This window comes from Cicer arietinum, chromosome 4 (assembly GCF_000331145.2).
Source record: "Cicer arietinum cultivar CDC Frontier isolate Library 1 chromosome 4, Cicar.CDCFrontier_v2.0, whole genome shotgun sequence".
NCBI classification, from domain to species: Eukaryota; Viridiplantae; Streptophyta; class Magnoliopsida; order Fabales; family Fabaceae; genus Cicer; species Cicer arietinum.
In genome coordinates, this window is record NC_021163.2 from 19795191 (window position 1) to 19815718 (window position 20528).

General features: G+C 29.0%; 2 protein-coding genes across 2 annotated transcripts; one reads left to right on the forward strand and one right to left on the reverse strand.

Annotated features, from left to right (window-relative positions):
• Window positions 1–1109: 1109 nt before the first annotated feature.
• Window positions 1110–5526, reverse strand: LOC101500530 (uncharacterized). Its single transcript, XM_004497436.4, has 8 exons — window positions 5192–5526; window positions 3730–4215; window positions 3418–3583; window positions 2855–3146; window positions 2699–2771; window positions 2358–2448; window positions 2033–2112; window positions 1110–1630 (listed from the first exon to the last, which is right to left on the reverse strand). Exons 1-8 carry the CDS (start codon window positions 5270–5272, stop codon window positions 1388–1390), a joined length of 1512 nt encoding a protein of 503 aa, XP_004497493.1. The 5' UTR covers window positions 5273–5526; the 3' UTR covers window positions 1110–1387.
• A 12543-nt stretch (window positions 5527–18069) lies between these two features.
• On the forward strand, window positions 18070–20179 carry LOC101500848 (uncharacterized). The gene has a single exon (XM_004497437.4). The coding sequence runs from the start codon at window positions 18510–18512 to the stop codon at window positions 19947–19949; it is 1440 nt and encodes a 479-aa protein (XP_004497494.1). The 5' UTR covers window positions 18070–18509; the 3' UTR covers window positions 19950–20179.
• The last annotated feature ends 349 nt before the right edge of the window (window positions 20180–20528 follow it).

Genomic DNA, 20528 nt, shown 5'->3' on the forward strand with positions numbered 1-20528 from the left:
AACCATGATCCGAAGGAACTACCGGTTTGATCTATGGTCTAATTTTTAAAACATAATTATTAACTATATACTATCAAAATTTAGCACAAATGATCATTAGTAAGTGTTGTAAATTTTAATTTTTCTGAAAAGATTGTTATAAATTTTAAGATAGAATTCAATGTCTATTGAAAAGAAGTACAAGATATAATAACAATATAATACTACTTTTAGTTTAACTTTAAGTAAATGTTAAAACGTCCCCATTTTCCTGATATTTTATTTAAAGTTGGCTTTCAATAATGTTATTTTGTCCGAAGTCAAATTTCAGTAGTGTAAATTAACTAAAATACATTATAAAAAACTTTCGGTAATATAATTAACACTGTAATAAAAAAACGAGGGCGAATAAGCAATCAATTTAACTTTATTGTTTAATGTTCAAAGTTAGTCAAAACAACATGTTACATGTCTCGGTAAAATACTGTCTGGCCGAAAGAGGAAATATTGAAAATAGGCCCAAATATTTTATGTGGCCTGCTTGGATGTATGGCCTTGGAGTTTATCCCAAAAGATATACCCTAGTGGGCCTGGGATCAATTCTAGATTAAATAATATCAACCACAAATCTTAACCAATACAATAAATAAGTCATGTTCTTTTAATTAAAAAATTAGATATGTAAGAAAAATAATTTAATTGGAAGACACTAGAGTACAAAATGTTCTATACATACTTCTAATCACGTCTTATTTTGTAGATAGTCATAGAAATATTTTAGAAATTAGTAAAACGAAGTAAGATAGTAATGTATATAATTTTTTTTATAATGAATAGTGCGACATGATTAGAAAGTGACAAAAAAAAATGTTAATATTTTTTTTTGAAGGTGAATAATATTTACTGATTGACAGTACATACTAATTAATCTTTGATAGATGTTACTATTTTATCTTAAAATAAAAGGAAAAATAAGTTTAAAAAAGTTGATAAATTTAGTCTAAATTTTAAACCAAATTCATCAAAGTAATAGTAATTAACGTGTGAGTATGCACAAATATATTGTATTTGTAAAATAAAAGAATGTTCTATCAATTCCTTTAGTCCACCTTTGCAAATGAAAACTCCACTTATCAAACAAGAAACAACATTGTTAAATTTTAATATCTAATTTCACAATAGGATCTGTTCATAGATTTCATTCTTTCACAATCAACTTTGTTTTCATTCTTTCTGATGAGAGACTGCACACATGATAAATTTCTGTTCCTAAATGTACAAATGTTATACAAGAATGTAAAGTGCTCAAAGTTGTCTATACAATATGAACATTTTGTTAGTCACACACCTTAATGATGCCAGCATTCAAAAAGAAAAATATAAAAATATATTTTGTCAGCTCATTTGTCTAGGAGATTCCTACATTACTCTCAGTATGTTGAGAATCAATTTGAGTTTGATGAGTGGCTGCAGATGATTGATCAGACACAACCGCGTCCTGATAACCGCCGTTCTGTTGATTCGAGTTCGACTGAGCGAGCCGTCGTCTCCTCCACTTCAAAATCTCCATAAGAATAGATGTTCCACACATTACAGTTCCAAATCCAGCAAATGTAGCTAGTAGTATAGCCAAAACAGCTTCCATATGAGCCTGTCATAGTGCCATTTCAAATTAATGCATTAAAAAAGTACTTCATATTAGCACGTTTGTTTTATTAACCCTCTGGTTATATGAAAAAAAAAGACCCTAATAATCTGAAGTTCAACTGCGAGATAAGTAAATTTTAACCAATAATTGTTTTAGTTAGAGTTCGAATTCAGATACTTCAGACCAATTTCACCTTAACCACTTGGTTAAATTATTAAAAAGATTTTGATAATGCAAATTCTTTATCATCAATACAATTGAAAACCAACATAATGAAATCAACAATAATACTTCTTTGAATCCATATTACTAATATGCTTTCAGCTCATGGACCATAGATCTATTCCTTTAATAAAACTTAGTCTCTAAAATCTAAATATATGGTTGCATGAAAGAAATTCTTACAACTGAGTAGAGAAGATGTCCATCAACAACCACAAGACCAAGCTGCACGGTTCCATAAATCCAAACATGATTTCTCCTCACTAAGAAAAATTTGTAGGAACTAATGTGAATTGTATAATCACTTAATAGGAATTCAAATTTAAGTATACTGAGTGTATGTTTGGGTTGACGGTGAATTTGAAGAAACTATGGTGGTATCGTGATTTTATTAAAACTCTAAATGTAATTTTTGTCAAAATAGAAATAGCACGCTGTGATTTCACCAAACTCACCGCTAATCCAAACATGCAGCGAGATGATGGAAAGTAAGTAGAAGAAGGCTTACCCATGGTTGTAGCTGTCATGCTTGCAAGAAGGCCAAGTATACAAGAAAATGGGAGGGACATGGCAATAGCACTTGATCCCATACTTGAAATCTATCCATCAATAACATGAAAAAATCATATTGGCTAAGAGGTATATTGGTTCTATTTGATTTACAAAATAACAGTACAAGACAAAATTTAAAGATACTGGACAACTTTTTATTTTGTACAGTGTCTGATATGCAACGGACAACACAAAAAATATAAAATTTACTATTATACCATTTGTGATATATATATATCATGTACAATATTTTTTACAAATCAAACACAACCATTGTGTTAGAGTAGTTAAACTTACAAGAAGCTGCTCAAGAAAACAAAAGTAAGCCAACATGTTAACAATGACAAGAATAGGAGCATCCTGCCAAACCCTGTAAAAATTTTGCATTAGTTTTGTTGTAACATGTTGGTCAAAAATGATGAAATTTCAAGCACATCAATGATTCTCCCTTGCCTGTATTGAGAAATTTCATCAGCTTGCTGACCTCTGCTGAGTTGCAAGTTAGGTTGGTAAAGTCTTAAAAGAGTGACAGGTAAGTTTTGAACTTCTTGTTTGCAAACATCACATGTCCTATTACCTTTAATTCCAAACCATTTAACTGCACATTCTCTATGTGCTAATGAAAGCTCACCTTTGCAGCTACACTCCAATTTAAAAGTATCACCACCTTCTCCCAATTCAACCATACAAATTCTACATACAGCTTCTTCTTCAGGAATATCTTCACCTCCATTCTCAGTTTCAACTGAATCAAAGTACTCAAATGCGTAAGTTGGATATTATAACAACTTAATCAAGAGTTCTAAACCAATAACTTATAAGTCTACATTGTAAGTCATTATGATTTAAGACTATAGTTTATAATATGTACCAAAAATAAAAAGCCTATATAGTCTATAATCAATGAAATTCACCTCATATCCATGTAGCTGATTATTTTAGTCAAGTAAGACATTATTAAAAGGTTAATGGTTAACTGGTTTTTTAAGAAACAAACATGTAAAAATATGCATTACCTGTTTCACCAGGTGGAGATGCTGCAGATATTGCTGCGGTGGTGATTTTCTCATTCAATTGGGGTATGGTTCGAAATATACGAAACATGCCGCCTACAGGAGTATCTTCCTCGGTAAATGCAGGAACAGATCGCGAACGATGAATAGGTAATTGCAGTTCTTTCTCCTATATGAAAAGTTTTACACAGACATCCAATCATATATTATCACAAATATATTACAGTGCATAGTTATTAAACTGATAATTTTAAATTTTTAACCATTTATGATGACTACAATGTAATATATTGCAAAAGTTGCCAAGCTACTTACATTAGCCATTGCTGGATAAGCTTTTTCTCCATGTACAGACACTGGATTTGAATGGGGAACCGGTGATACAGGTAAAGAAGATGTTTTCCTCCCTCGAGGTTTGATTCGAGACAGTGTCCTCGAAAGAAAAGGCTTTTTCTGTGGCACATTGGACGAACCTTCAAGTGCAAGGAAAGCAGCTTTTTCAATCTCAGAAGTTGTGTTCTTAAATTTGAAACTTAGTTTAGGAATAAGAGCTTTAAGAGTTGATCTATTTTTAGAACTAGAAGGACCAGGGGATTCATTGGTTTCAATGAAAACAGGACTTGTACAAGGTGAAAATATTACTCTTCTTGGCGATGGAGTTAGAGTTAGAGGTATGTTTATTCTCAAAAAATCTTCTTTTGCTTCTTCTTGAATTTTTTTTGGTGTCTCTATGCTAAGGTTTTGCTTTGTTCTTTGTTGTCCACTTGGTAGTTCCTCAGTTATTTCAGATGATGCCGCACCCTATATACAACAAACTTTCTTAAAATTAGAGAAGGAACAAATTTACATTAAGAACTGAAAAGTAATTGAACTTTATGTTAGTACACACATAGTTCAGGAACATGTATTGATCACCCAACTAATCCTTGGGCCGTAATCAAGAGACTAATCATTCGAGGTATGATGATTCATTTATGGAATTGACATCTCCCAATAACTGTTCTCTTATATGCATTAGTCAGAGATCAAACTCATAACTATATACTTAAGAGACCTAATTATCTGTCAACTGTGTCACACTATATATATTTTGTTGGATGACGATTAAAACTTTTATAATTTAATCCATTGAACTTATATTGAATGAAATTCTATATTGTTAGTTTTGATGCAGTTGAGTATAAAGGTGATGTTAGTTTTGAATGATATTAATGTTTGTATAACTTCACATAAGGTTGTGTGTGGCAGAATAAGACAAGTCACCAATTATTTGGCATTCACTAAAACTTGATAGGCTTTCACAATCACAAATGGAGCCCAATCATCTATAGTTACAAGCACTATATCACTAACAATCTTTAGAAGATATTATTATGATTTGTTGGTGAGTAGTTGAAGCATTATTATTGTCATGAAGAAGCTTAATATGGTGAGAAATGAGAATCACCACCAAATTTTCTAAACAGTATATAAATTTGAAGAGAAATTATTCTTGAAAAAATATATTTTAGACTTAAAAAAATTTGTGAAAAATAAATTCCCTCAATTGCTTATAAACTTCTAAAATCTTCTAGAACACGAATTCGTATTCATATCTATTCCATAAATTCAAGTTTATGTATGTAAAAAAAGATGAAGAAAATTGCAAAAGGATGATATGATCAATGATATGCAAACAAAAGACAAGAAGTGCATACAAAAAACACCAACATTCTTCAAGTAAAAAAATACAAGTGGTAGCAGAAAGTAAGAAAAAGAATAGAAGAATCAAAAGTACCTTATGAATTGAGATATCATCTTTATTTTGAATGGTGGAAACACCTTGGTTATTATCCTTGGAAGCTTCAGCTGGCATCATGGTCAATGAGGAACCCACCAAACCAAAGATAAAAGGCAAGACAAGTTTGAGATGAATTTAGAGAAATGATTATTTTGCCAAAAAGGAAGATTAAATGTTTCTTTGATCATGGAAGCTGGAAATTCGCTGGAAAGAATCACAAAAGGTATATAGTAAGGTGTGGAGAAGAGAGACACCATGGAAATTACAAGTTGTGTTGTGGTATAAGCATGAAGCAGACATGTTTCATATTTTCTTAAATAAATAAATTATTCAAGTCACGCTTAAAATATAATATATGCTTGGCCAATTGGGTGGCTATAAACATTTTTTTATTTTATTTTAATATATTTTTTTTATTAAAAATAATTAGAGTTTATAAAGATATTTTTATTTGTTTCCTCCAATAACATTAAGGGAGATTAATTATCAGATCTAATAATATCAATCTTTTTATCAGACTAAACCTTCTTATAGGAATTTCTATGTTTGTATTTGTGAAAGTGAAATTATATTGATATATTTTATACGAAGAAAATAAGAGATATATTGTATGATAAAAAAAAAATCTTTAACTCTAAATTTTATTATTTGCTTTATATATATTAAATTACAATATAAAAATATATCTATTCTTAAATTTAGAAATAAATTTTAAATATATTATAAATTTACATCTTAAATATATTTAAATCTACATATAAATATAAATAAAACTTTATAAAAATATTCAAATATATTATTCTCAATACTGTGGACTAAATATTATTTTATTATTTCGACGATAAAGTCAAAGTAGAAAATAGACTAGATTTTATTTTATTATTTTGACACAAAGTCAAAGTAGAAAATAAATAAAGAATATATACTGTTCTTATGTTTCACGAATTTTATACCATATTTGTTCTCATTTATAGGAGAAAAAAATTAAAAAATGAACGTCAAAAACTAAAATCCTCATTATTGATTTATTTTTTTGGGATTATTTTTACCTTTATTAAAAACTGTAATACATTCCATATTTGTTGATAATGTTAAAAATACAAAAATATATTAAATGAGGTAATACATTTTAAAAAGTGCAACTTATTCTTATATTTAGGACAAAAAAATCTTTTATAATTAATATGAGAGTAATATTTACTATTTTTTATTAAAATATTCCTTTTTATTTATTTATTTTCCCAATGTCCTAATTTGAAAACTATTTTCTTAAATACTCTACTTTTTTTTTTCAAGTAGGAGGTCGTTCCTTGGGGAAACGACTGATGTAGCTAAATATCACTAAAAGGGGGTTGAATAGAGATTTTGCTGTTAAAAATAGTTTTCAAGTATTTTTAAAACTATCCTCTCGCAGAGGATGGAAAACGCGAGGATGAGTTTTTTCAAACTTCCAGATTTGAGTTGAGTTAAAGAGTGAGAGAAAAATATGAGAATGACACACACAATTTTTATATTGGTTCACCCAATGAAGGCTACGTCCAGTCCTCACACTCTTGTGAGATTTCACTAATGTTCAAACAGATCAACCTTTTCACAGAGGATGATTACAAATTTGTGTATTCTTTAGCTTCACCAAACTTACAATTTATTTAACCTTGTATTTTTTTTTTCTTGATGGATCCTTAGAGTGTCTCAGAGCTCCTTAGCGCTTTTGCACTCTTCGACTTTATCATATTCTTCTCTGCTCAAAGCACACATTAGAAATAAATGAGCTTTAGAGTTTATGAGTACCTTTGCATTTTCATCGGTCGTCCATTGTGCTTGAGGTTTCTCATCAGAGGTTGCATCTACGTTGTTGGTTCTGATGACGTGATCCCCATTTTCAACTACATATCACATGTTGTTGTCTTGTGATATGAGAAATAGTCTCATCTTACCTTTCCAGTGGTAGTAATCTGTGCCATCAAAATAGGGAGGTCGGCTGGATGATCCTCCTTCAGGAATATACTTAGCTTTTGACATTTTTCTTTTTGGATTTTTTTCTCTTACACTGTTAGATGTAATTTTCTAGAGAACCTTGCTCTAATGCCAATTAAAGTAGCTAAATATCACTAGAAGGGGGGTTGAATAGGGATTTTGCTGTTAAAAATAATTTTCAAGTGTTTTTAAAACTATCTTCTCGCAGAGGATGGAAAGCGCGATGATGAGTTTTTTCAAACTTCCAGATTTGAGCTGAGCTAAAGAGTGAGAGAAAAATATGAGAATGACACACACAATTTTTATACTGGTTCACCCAGTGAAGGCTACGTCCAGTCCTCACACGCTTATCAGATTTCACTAATGTTCAAACATATCAACCTCTCACAGAGGATGATTATAAATTTATGTATTCTTTAGCTTCACCAAGCTTACAATCAGGTTTCAAATATTTCCAAGTGTATCTCACGTGGAAATTACAATGTGATATGAGAGTGATTGATTCTTAATACTTTCTCAAAGGATTTACAAAGATCTAATGTAGGATTGTAGAAAGTATGAAGAGAGGATGGATGTTGCTTCTTGAAAGCTTTAAGATCCTAGATCTTTTTAATGCAATGTGTTGTGTGTTTGATGAAGAAGAGCTTGCTGCCTTTTATAGAAGTCTTATGATGTTCACTTCATATGCCAAGCTTTTTATGACCGTTGGAAAATCAATTCAAGAAGCTCAAGGTCTTTTCTTATAATTACGAAACTGCTATCTAGTTGTCCTTGGACAGATGTAGTGCATCCTTAAGTACGAGGTTGCAGATTTTCTGGAAACTTTGGGTATGTGCTATCCCTTTCTCTTTCCTTTCTTTAATGCTTGTAAGACCATGTGATATCTTTTTCGTTCTCCTTTATTCAAGGCTTGTAAAGGCTTCACGTGAAGTCATTTTCTCTTTCCTTTCTTTAAGACATGTGATGACTTTCACTTTTGGCTTGTTTGTTGTTGCCTTTTTGAAGATTGACTTTATATTGTTTTTTAATTCACACAAGAGTGATCTATAGGTCTGCTTGTAGCCTTTGCACATGATATGATGGGTTGCTGTTCAAATGTGTTGACCATAGACCCATCCTAGTGTAATCCTTTCTCGTACCTTTCTTTTGCCATCTTACTCATTTTCTTCAAAAGCTTTTCTTTATTTATTCTTTAATAAAGTTTTGTCTTTGTTTAAAGAATCAAACACTTTATTCTTTAATACTGTTTTGCCTTTGTTTAATTAATAAAACAATTCATTTCAACGAGGATGAGTAATCCGTAGATTTGAATATTCATCAACTCGCGAGGCCATCCTCAACATTTTCCATGCTCCAGTTTTAACTCAGAATTTTCTTCTTTTTGCCTTAATGAATAATAACCTGTTTTCTTATATGAATACACTCAAAAATACAGATTAGTCATTAACCTCAATCATAATCTTTTAATTAATTTTGTTATCATTAAAACCATTTGAGAGAGATTTTGTCTCAACAGCGACCACGTCGAAACGATTTTTTTTTTAAAATCCAATAGAAAGTCGTTTTTTGGGGAGGCGACTTCTAACTAAGTAATATTTTTTTTGTTATATTTTAATATTTTTTTATTATTAGAGTTATTAATTTAATTATTTTAAAAATAAAAATACTAATAATAAATTCAAATAAAATACATTAATAAATTATAAATAAAATTTATATTTTAATTATTATTATTATAAGTAAAATAATTATATTATATTATAAATTTCAAAAAAAATAAATTAAAATTAAAAAAAATAAATCAAATTTGAGTAGATGTGTCAGCATCATTTGGACAATGTTTTCTAGTATCACCAGAGACTCGACATAATCCGCATTTTCTTGGTACTCTTTCTGTAGTATCCATTTTTGTTCTAATGTATTTTCTTTTTGGGCGACCTTTCTTAACTCTCCCCATTAGTGGATTGTGAAACACCTTAACACCTTCATATTGTGGCCAATATCCTTCATTTGGTATGAGTTGGAACGCTTCATGGTAGACTTTTAGTACCGTTTCCACCTTATACACATCAGATATAAGTCTCCAATAATTATATTTTATGCTAGAACATGTTGCTATCACATGTGAACAAGACATATGTTTAGCTTGATATTTCCCACAGTCGCACCACTTATTAGAAAGGTTTACACTGAAATGACCATTTGATCGTAATTCTCTTGGAACCACTATCTCGTGCACCATAAAAGTATGGTTGTTCCCATCAAAACTATCCACCCTATGACTATTGAATTTACTTATTTCCAATTTTATAATTATTATGCAAGTATCTATGTATACCTGACTAAAAGATAAAATTGATGTGTGTCGTTTTTCCATGGTTGGAAATAGTGTCCCTGTTTCAAAATAAGTTGATTGGACCAAAGCAGTGATGGGAAAGTTGTGCGAGTCTTTTAATATTGCGTTGATCGACTCCACAAGGTTGGTTGTCATTTGACCCCCCCAACAACTACCTCCATTGAATGCTTGAATTCAATCTTGTCGAGGTATGTTGTCTAACCATTTCAAAGAGCAAACGCATTAGAACAAAAATGGACACTACAAAAAGAGTACCAAGAAAATGCGGATTATGTCGAGTCTCTTGTCATACTAGAAAACATTGTCCAAACGCTGCTAGCACATCTACTCAAATTTGATATATTTTAATTTTTTATTTTAATTTTTTTTAAAATTTATAATATAATTTAATTATTTTTATTTAATCATTTTAATTATAATAATTTTTAATTATAATTATAATAATTATTTATTATTATAATAATAATAATTAAAATATAAAATTTATTTATAATTTATTAATATCCTCGTAATCTTTTTATTTATTTTCATACAGCTACTCTACAATAACGTGCTAACCTCCAAGCCTAATGTTGTTTTTATAACGGAACGGTAGTATGATGTTTGTATTATTATTATTTTTTCTTTTTGAGCAAATGATGTTTGTACTGTATGCTACAAATTTTAAATTTATTATAAATGCGTTTCGTTTTTTAAGGTGTATATCATATATTTCGGTTGAATCAAGACAAAAATATTAGTATAAATTTTGGATGGCATATATGAAGCCAAATTCAGATATGGGTGAAGAAAAAAGCCAAATTTAAGTTTCTTTTAAGATTCTGGTTGTTGGAAGTTTTTCACCCTTTGGATTTGAAATGAATCTTAAATTTAGTTTGTAACCGTGACTTAATTTAATACAAGATTGAACAATTACGTCATTTAGATTTCTTGAACAGTTACCGAATTATCCTAAGTTTTATTATTTATTTACAAGTAATCATCCTTCCATTGAATTGTAACTTTTATTTAGTTAAAGGATAATAAATATTAAATATCACTATAAATTCACACAAATGTGAGGTTTTAGGTTCGAACTCGAAACAAAACATCTAATATAATAATTTTAATAGTTGTCAATTGATTTAAGACTAAAGACTTTCAAGTTTGACGCTTAATTAGAGTAAAATATTTAATCCTACAAGTTTGACGCTTAATTAGAGTAAAAGATTTGAAGTGCGGCAAATTTTAATTTTCAAATCGTTTCTTGTTTGACACTTTTTTCACAATAAGATGTCTCCAAATGCTCACTTATGGAATTGTGGATGTGTGATGGTGTCACGTTGTCGGCTTTGCTCTTAGACTTATGAAACTATTGCTCATATTTTCTTTGATTGTGTTTTTGCAACTCATATATGAACCTAATTGTTTTATATCTTGCGTATTAAGATTGATTTTTCTTCCATCACTTATATTCTTGATATATGTAGAAAAATTGGAGTTCTCAAGTGGGAATATCGTACTCTCTACTGTTACTCACATAATTTGGGTTATTTAGTTTGTCCGTAAGAAAATAGTTTTTAATAACAAGTCGATTTTCATTCATCGATCAGGTGTCTTTTATTGTATCTCTATCCTCTAGATTATCCAAGAGTGTTGCTTCTTCGTTAATGTCAAAGTTCTCTATTCTTAAGTATTTTTCTATTGATTATCACACTCTTAAAGTCTCTGTTATTACTCAAGTTAATTAATTGAAATCTCCTTGTGGCTGGATTAAATATAATACTGATGAATCTTCTAAAAGTAATTACGGTCTCTCTCCTATTGGCACTATCTTTAGGGATTCAAATAAGCACTATTCCCAATTGCTTCTTAGATTTTATGAGTGTTTATATGTTGCTATGAATGCAATTAAGATAGTTCATTATAAAAATTTATTTCGTTTTTGGATAGAGTGACTCTTTATTAGTCATCTAGTATTTTACTAAATCTAATAGCGTGCATTGATAGTTGAAAACTAACATTTACAAAACAAACTTAATTTCACCTCTTATATTTATTAAGAAGACAAGACATGTAGAAATATATTAACATTGATTTTTACACGTTATTTTATAGTACTTGTTTTTTTCTTTCTCAATTTACTCATTTACCTCTCAAAACGTGTATAAGATTTTTCCTTACGTGCCAAGGTGGTTAGTTTTTATTTTTTTTTTATTTTTTATTAAAAAAAATAAAAACTCTAAATTAACTTTTTTAGAGTTTTTAAACTCCATCATCTTTGTCTTCACTCTCTTTTTCTAAATCTAGATTTGAGAGATGAAGTTTTATTCTGAAGTCGTTCTTCAAGTTGCACACTTCTTCCTCCATGTTTGACATCTTTGCATCTGTGTCATTCTCATTATTTCTAAGCATTTGTGATGTGCCCATCGCATTTGGAACTAGTTCACACCATGAGAACTATTGGCTTTTGGCACCTCTTTTGTGTACATTAGTAGAATAATCTAAAAACAAATTAATTTGAAACAAAACAATACAATTACGCTAATTATTTCCTAAAACCACTGTTATGTTTCTTCATCTCGATTATTTATTCATTCCTATTTGACCAAGCAGGTTTTTAAATTAAATTTAAATGCACTTTTAATTCCTCTAATTTGTATTTTGGTCATCTAGTTTAAAACCATAAATTTTCCCCCTCACATTAATCTCAATTATGATTTTGCAAAAACCTTCTACGTATTTTTCCCAATTTATTTTGTGATGTGGCATGTGTGGATTTTTTAATGACTTAACATAACTTGGTGAAAATTATTTTAATTAACATTTTACAAAAAAAATATTTATTTAAAATAAAACAAAAATATATTTGTTTAATTAAATAAACTAAAATTAAAATTCCTAATTTCAATCTTGCTCCATTTTCCTTCTGTTTTGAGATTTCTACAAATTTTTCAACTACTTCCGCTGTCACACCATTGTCATACACTAAAAATCCATTTCCAACAACTCCATTTGAGCTCAGAAAAAAAAAATAACTTTGAAGCTTCAGCAAAAAGATATTCAAGAAAAACGCAGGAAGGTTCTGACATAGGTACTCAAAAATCGATAGAAAATACAAGGGTGTAAGAAGAAAATTTCAAGAGAGTTCAAGTTTCATCGACAGACTGTGGACAATAGAAAATCATGTATAAGATGACAAAGTTCACGAACCCCTAAACATTTAATTTAAGATTTTTATTTTTTAAGTTACAAATATAATTAAAAAAACAAAATTAATTACACAAATCTTATGTGAACTAGCCACTCAGTTTGGTGTATTTAAGACACATCAATATTGTTTTAAAAGATAAAGGCTTAATTGCAGTCTTGGTCCCTCTATTTTAGCTGAATCGCGAAAGTAGTCCTTTCATTTTGTTTCTCTCCAGTTTTGGTCCCCCAAATAGAATTTTGGTCCAAAACTTGATGAAATTTCATTTTTTAAAGTTATACTACACCATTTATGATCATAGATTTCAAGTACAATTGTTGCAAATGAGATTTTGAGACATGGTGTGACTTAAATAAATGCAAAAACAATGAAATTTCATCAAGTTTTTGATCAAAATTCTGTTTGAGGGACCAAAATTGGAGAGAAACAAAATGGGAGGACTACTTTCGCGATTCAGCTAAAATAGGGGACCAAAACGGCAATTAAACCAAAGATAAATGACCTAAATGAGAAAGATAAAGAAAAATCTTGCACAAGTTTTGAAAGCTAAAAAACTAAAATGAAGAAGAAGAAAAAATGATAAATGACCCAAATGTTATAACAAAAAAGTCCTCCACATTCGCCTATCTCCCAATTTCCCTTGCAAGGTCCATCTATATTGAGCTTGAGCCATCCATGACGAGGATGCTTCCAACGGACATATATTGTGTCTTTTCTTTGGCGCTCAACAAAAAAAGGATCAATCATACTCTCTTTGATCCCATTGTTGTAATTTTGAATGACAAAAGTAGGGTTGATTGAACTTTGAAAATTTTCTTCAAAAATGGATTTGTTGTGACAATAGACAATCATGATTGTTGATGTTTTGGAACACCCAATCTTTGCAATAAGAAGAAAATAACTCAATAATATAATTAAAAGGTACAAGTTTGTGTCATACTTGAATAACATAAACACAATCTCAAAGCACATGAAGGATCATTCCCTTTCCTCTTCTGCAACAATAGCAAGTAAGAGCCATTCACATAAAGGTTTGAATTCGTTGAGGAACCTTCCACTTGATAGAGTTTTTCAAACCCAATTGAAATTACGTTGAGTCTCAACCTCCATGTGATAAACACTTTTCAAATAAAATGGTCAGTGCTTGTACCTGCCCATCCAAGGATATCTGGGCTATCTCCAAGCTACCATACCACATTATAACTAGTCAAATCTTTTACTAAAGAAAAGTCATAAAACTCATAATATTAGTTTGAAAATTGTTGTTTGTATCATACTTTTTTAAAAAAACACTTGACACTAGAGAATATCAGGTTTATAGGTCATATCCCATATTAGGGATGATAATGAGTAGAGTACTATAGTACTTGTTCCTATACACGCAGTTTAAAAAATATTCATACTGGTTATGTACTCTCTTGAGTATCAATTTTAATACTCGTATCATTACTCTCTGAGTACCTAAGTGTCCATATCCATACTTATTACTCACGCTTTAACTAAAATATATCGATAAATAAATTATATCGTTGTGATAAAACTTAAAAATTATTCAAATATTTTAACTCCCTAAAATATTTTCTAACTCAAAACATTCAAATGAATACTACTTAGAATACACATTCTAATATTCATAATAATAATTTATGAAGTTGCAAGTCCTACGACAATATTATTCGAGATTTGTAAAAATAATTGATAGAAAGTTGCAAGTATAATTATAAAGTCACGATTAATAAGACATAACTCTTAATTATAAGGTCACAATTATTTACATATTCATCATAATCAAATTCTTAAAAAATTTACAAAATGTTTATCTTTTAATTATAAATATTGTAGTGGTCCAATGATATTAATATATGTTATACGCTTAATTTTGTGGGTAATTATCCGTCTCCATATCCATTATGCGGATTTTTATGCTATCCATTGTAGTTTTTTTTTTTGCAGGTATCCATTAAGTCTGGATCTAATATGTCATCTCTATCCCATATTATCTTCATGAGAAAAGTCACATTCAAGTGATGAGAACATGTGAATGTTTGTTATTATCACCATACGGACGATTGTCTGATTAATTAGTATTAATTTTTTTAGAATCTAAATTATTATTTTAATATTTTGTTATGAAATAAACTTTTATTAATCATTGAATTAAATTTTTTTTTAATGATGAACCCTAACCATTTATTTTATTGAAACATCTAAATTTCTATTTTAATATTTAAAACATTAAATTAAATTATTCTTTAATAGTTTAATTTCATAACTGGAAAATGAGCAAAAACATGACAATTTTCTTGGTATACAGCCTTTTGAACATACCTCTCCCTCACCAACAACCAAATTGCCTCTGACATGTAGGAATCATCTATAGTCGTTGTACAATGTTTGCAAAACTGTTACATCTAAAGAGAGAGAAAAGTTATTTTCAATCAAACAGTTCCACAATGGATTGAATGTACAAAAGTTGGAGGGAATCTAAATTAGTCTTTGGCTAGGGCTTTCTACAAAATCTTATGGTTTATTCCCTATTCTAGGTTCAGATAACCTGCTTTTAGGTCTTGAATAAATTGAGTAACACATTTTGAAAGTTAATTATAATGTTTTGCTAAAAAAAGTGTTACACTTTTATTTAAAATTTATTTTGGTTATAAACTTTTATATTTTTAAAATAATAAATTAAGTCTGTTTTATTTTTTAATGTTGTGGGAGAGCAAGTAAATACAAGATTTTTTTAGCATCGAAGGTATTAATGTTTTAAAACCTAGTGCCATCTTTCTTGACCTCCATTTGATTTTTCCCGACAAAGAAGGGTAATTTAGGGTTAATATTTTATCTAAAGTCACTCTTCTAAATTATTTTTTTTCATTATTTATTATTCAAATAAATGATTTTTAAATTTTTTTGTTGTTGATGATTTTGTTGTCTTTGTGCGACATTTTTTATTTTTCGTCCCAGTGCAACGTTTTAATTTTCCGCTTTTTTGCAACACACGTTTGCTTTAGATTGACATGTTAGTTTCGATCTATTGCAGACTCAATCAATGATTTTCCAAAGACATGGATATTTTATAAACTTCAGTTTTGTCATAATTGTAGATATTTTTCTGCTTTATACTATTAACTTGAATGTTTTGAGTTTGTTCGCATATTTATTTTTTCAATTTTAGCTTTCTTAAATTGTATTATTTAATGATAGAATGAATTTTATTTATTAATATACCCTTATTAACAATAATTAATGGAGTAGTTAGATGAACTTAGACACAATAAATAAAAATTTATTAATGGAAGAATAATTAATATTTTATTAATAATATAAAGGAACAAATAAATATTACAAAGGAACCACTTATTATAAAATTATAAGATGAATAATGGGGTATTAGGTGAACTTTCTCAATTTTTGTTGGAAATCATTCTAAAATTTGTCTTAAAATAAATACACTTAAATGTACATTTCAAGAAAAATATGATTAGAATCTATTTATTCTAATCCAAATGTTTGTTGAACTACAAATTAAAATTTTTGTCTCAACAAATACAAAAATGTTGCACTACCTAATTCTTAAACTTTTAATGGCCATAATTCATAATCAATTAAAAGATGAAGTTGTCCTTGTGAACCATTTATTTAGTGGTCATTATAAACCTTACTAAAATCTATTTGCTTTTAGCAGCAATCAAATAAGTTTTTACCGACATTTTATGTAATTGCTGCCAAAACTTTTAACGACATTGATTATCTAACGGTTAAGTAATTGCCCCCAATAAAAAATATAGTGGTCATTAATATATTGTTATTAAAGAATATAATAATTTCGGTCAACATTTGTGCGAATTAAAATTTAATCACTTGAACTCAGAGATGAAAGTAAACTTTAAACCATCGAATGTATTATTATTACTTAAGTATAGTTAATTTTTTTTATGTAATATAATATTTAACTAAAGAAGTTGGAAACATCATGGGTTTCCTAATGATGGGTTTCCTCCGAAATCAATAATGCACTCAAGCCCCTCGCTGAAATATGAACAACGCAAAATCTAAAATTTTACTCCCTAGGGAATCCAAACATCCAACTACAAATTAGCCATATCATATTATGCATTAAAAACTGAAAATAAGGTTTTAACATTTTTAAAAGCTGAAAAGACATATTGAGACACCGAGGTAGACTTTTACTATTGACCTATCATGCTTAATCCTTTTATCTCTTTCACTTCTATTTGTTTAAAATGAGTAAATAAACTTTTCATTGTTAAAGATGAGTACAACTTGATAAAAACTTTAGTGTTTCATTTGATATTTGGTTATTGAATGTAGTCTAGAGGTATATACAAACACTTAAAATCACTTATAATTTATGTTATTAATTGGATGTTTAATCGTACTTATTTAATATGCTAAGAGATTTGGGATTGATTTAAGATTAAAGGTTCAATTACTAATAGATTAAGATTGAAGATTCTTAAAAATTGATAACAACTCATTGAAAATTTTAATAACTATTATCAAATTAATAATTAAAAATTAAATTTGAAGTGAAATACATTCTTAACTCTCTTATCATTATAAAATTCAATACTTTTTCTTTTATTAATTTAAAAACTTTTCAATTCTTGTTGATGTTACTATCAAATATTTAACGTGGTTGCTAGAGATTACCATATCACTGTTAATCTTGATTCATCCTAGCTTATATATTAGAAGTGATATTTGCCAAAACATTTTGGTTAGCTTATAACTTATAAGCTAGATAACCTATTTAATATCAATCATTTATGAGTCTATAGCTGATAGCTTATTTTGATAAATTAATTTGATAAACAATTTATTTATAGTTTGTTATTATTTCTTCTAATTTTACCTTTATTATTATAACTAAATTCTTTTTTCCCTTTATAAATTTTATTATAATTTAAAATAAATAATTTTAATGAATGGTTCATAATATTTTATTTATTATAACTTAAAAAAATAAACTAACAAAATAAAAAAAATACATAGATTAACAAATAATTTATTTATTATAATTCTAAATAGTTTATAAATCATTTAAATTTTAAAATAAAAAAATAAAAGAATATAATACCCATAAATTTTAGATGAATAAAAAACTAATTATAAATTACTATTTAGAAAAATATAAATATTAATTAAAAAATAATTTTAAATTACGAATATCATTTGATATATTTTTAATTTTAAACTAATTATTAAATAGTTAATTTATTAAAGACTTTAATTAAGTAGCTATAAGCTATCATACGTAAAAGCTATAAAGAAAAAGAAGAAGAAATAACTAGTCCTGTATTTTAGCAGGTTGTTGAGTGAGATATGAAGAACGAAGGAACTTGGAGATGATGCCACGTAAACCTACAACACAAATCTTGCCCCACATCTCGCAACATTCATTCCATTCAGCTTCTTCCACCCCACACACTCACATTCACACCCCCCCAAAACTCAACCTTTTCCTTTCTCCCTTCTTCTTCTTAACCCTCAAACTCAAACAACAACATTCTCAGTAGAAAAAAAAAAAAAAAAAAAAATCCTAACAAACTATATCCCTCCTACCTTATCTGATCCCCCTAAATCTCCCTCTTCTGTTACCATTTTAAAATTTCCACTTAATCATACTATCCGTTACACACTAAAATCGTTACTTTCAATTCATATTTTTCTCATTCTGTTACACATAACCTTATCAATTATCATCTATATAAACAACAGCCACTTCATTTTAACCAAATACTGAAAATACCATAGAGAATAAACTTTCCATGGATTCCAACTGCAAAATCTCAATTGGGTCACTTCAAAGACGTGTGTTTTTCCGAATACTACTTGTTCTCTCTGCTATTTCTATACTTTCACTACTTCACTCATTACCCACCATGGATTTAGGTTCCTTAACTCCCAAAACCTACGAATACCATGATTGTGTCGATGAAGCTTTATCACATAACAACGTTACTTTAACACCAGCTTCTTTTTTATTCCAGAGTCGAATCTTAAACAATTTTTGGGGTTCCTTTGACTCAATGAATTGCAAAAAAGAAGTTAACTTGGTATCAACTGTTGTGGAAGAGTTAATGGGTCATCAACGATTTTTGCATTATGATGCAGAAACTCTCTGTATTGGTGAAGGTTCAGAAATAGCTCTTACAACAATGGAGAAACTTGGATTCACCAATGTTGTAAATCATCGTTTTTACAACTTCAACAAGAAGAAAATCGTTTATTCTCTTGATAAGTTCCGTGATTTTTCCTTTGATTTTGTTTTTACTAGGGATTTTAACAAGGTTTCTGTTCCTGCATTGCTTGTTCTTGAAGTCGAAAGGATTCTTAAACCTGGTGGAATCGCTGCTTTTGTTTTGGTTTCTGATAGTGATGATATTTATAGTATTTCTTCCATTAACAAGAACAATGGTTTGATAAGATCAGCTTCACCAATTTCATCATTGTTGAGATTTTCAACTATTGTTCATGTTGGTTATGTTAATAATAATAATGGCCTTGTTGTTTTCAAGAAAAACTCAGAATCTGAAAGTGAAAGTGAAAACACAACAAGCTCCTTATTTTATCATGAGGGTCTTTCGGAAGATTGTGCAAGTGTTAATTTCACTAAGCCTTTTATGAATTTGATTGAGCCTCTTGTTGAGGAAACATCAAATTTTGAGAATGAGAAAAAAATCTCTTATTTGCCAAAGTTTGTTGATGTTACTAGTAAGAAGAATTTGGTTTATGTTAATATTGGTGAAGTGAAAAATACATGGTTTCCACCATCTTATCCAATTGATCAGAAACATTTCAATGTTTATTTTGTTCATTATGACACTTCAATTATGTTGTCACATGTGAAAGGGCCACGTGTCACATTTGTTTATCATCCAGAATTGGCTGAAGATTTTAAGCATGAAGATATTGAACATTATATGGGAGAGGAAGATTTTGATTTGGTTGCTTGGTTTAAAGAAACTGTTGAGAATGCTGATTTTGTTGTGCTTAAGATGAATATTGCAGGGAAAGTTGAAATGAAGTTTCTTAGGGATATATATGAAAGTGGTGTTATATGTTTTATCGATGAGTTGTTTCTTGGTTGTTCAGAGAGTGGAGGTGCTGAAAGTGAAAGGGGGAGGTGTATGGATATTTATAAGGGTCTTAGAAGCAATGGTGTCTTTGTTCATCAATGGTGGAATATTGATCAAGGGTCTCATTGATTGTGTTTGAAACATTGGTTACAACATAACAAAATTACAAATATCTAGTAGAGGTAGAGTTCTTGTCTTTTGCTGTCAGTTTAGGATGAAGGTTGATTCTAATGCTAATGCTAATGTTAATGCTATGAATCATGAATATTCTTATGCTTTGTATTTGTTTGAGTGAGTAATTGTAAATAGGCCACCATTTTTATTCTCTTATGCAAATGAAATCATTGTTTCATGTTTGATATTTTCCTTTTCTTCACTATTATTTTTGGAACAAAAAATGTTTTAAGATAAAAAAAATGTAAGATCAGAGAGAACTATAAAACTCATTGAAGATTTACGATAAGATTAATGTTGTATGCCACGCTAATTGCTGAAGTTTGAACTTGAATAAAATCATAGCTGAGTGTGAACAAAAAGTTCATGGGTAAATTGAAGGAACTAATTTCATTAATGAATCTTGAATTATTGCCATGTTTGATCCATCAAAGGTTGTAAGTTACATCCTTATTAATTATTGTAGTTCTTTATTTTTATTTGGACTATTGTTAATTGATCCGTACATAACAAAGATGGTTTGCACATGATTAT

Bases quoted from the DNA above. Each gene is read 5' to 3' on its own strand.
- LOC101500530 (XM_004497436.4), bottom strand. From the start codon at position 5,272: ATGATGCCAGCTGAAGCTTCCAAGGATAATAACCAAGGTGTTTCCACC. The intron at 4,216-5,191 runs GTACTTTTGATT...TGTTGTATATAG, and splicing joins ATGATATCTCAATTCATAAG to GGTGCGGCATCATCTGAAAT. The intron at 2,113-2,357 runs GTAAGCCTTCTT...AATTTTTCTTAG, and splicing joins CATGACAGCTACAACCATGG to TGAGGAGAAATCATGTTTGG.
- LOC101500848 (XM_004497437.4), top strand. From the start codon at position 18,510: ATGGATTCCAACTGCAAAATCTCAATTGGGTCACTTCAAAGACGTGTG.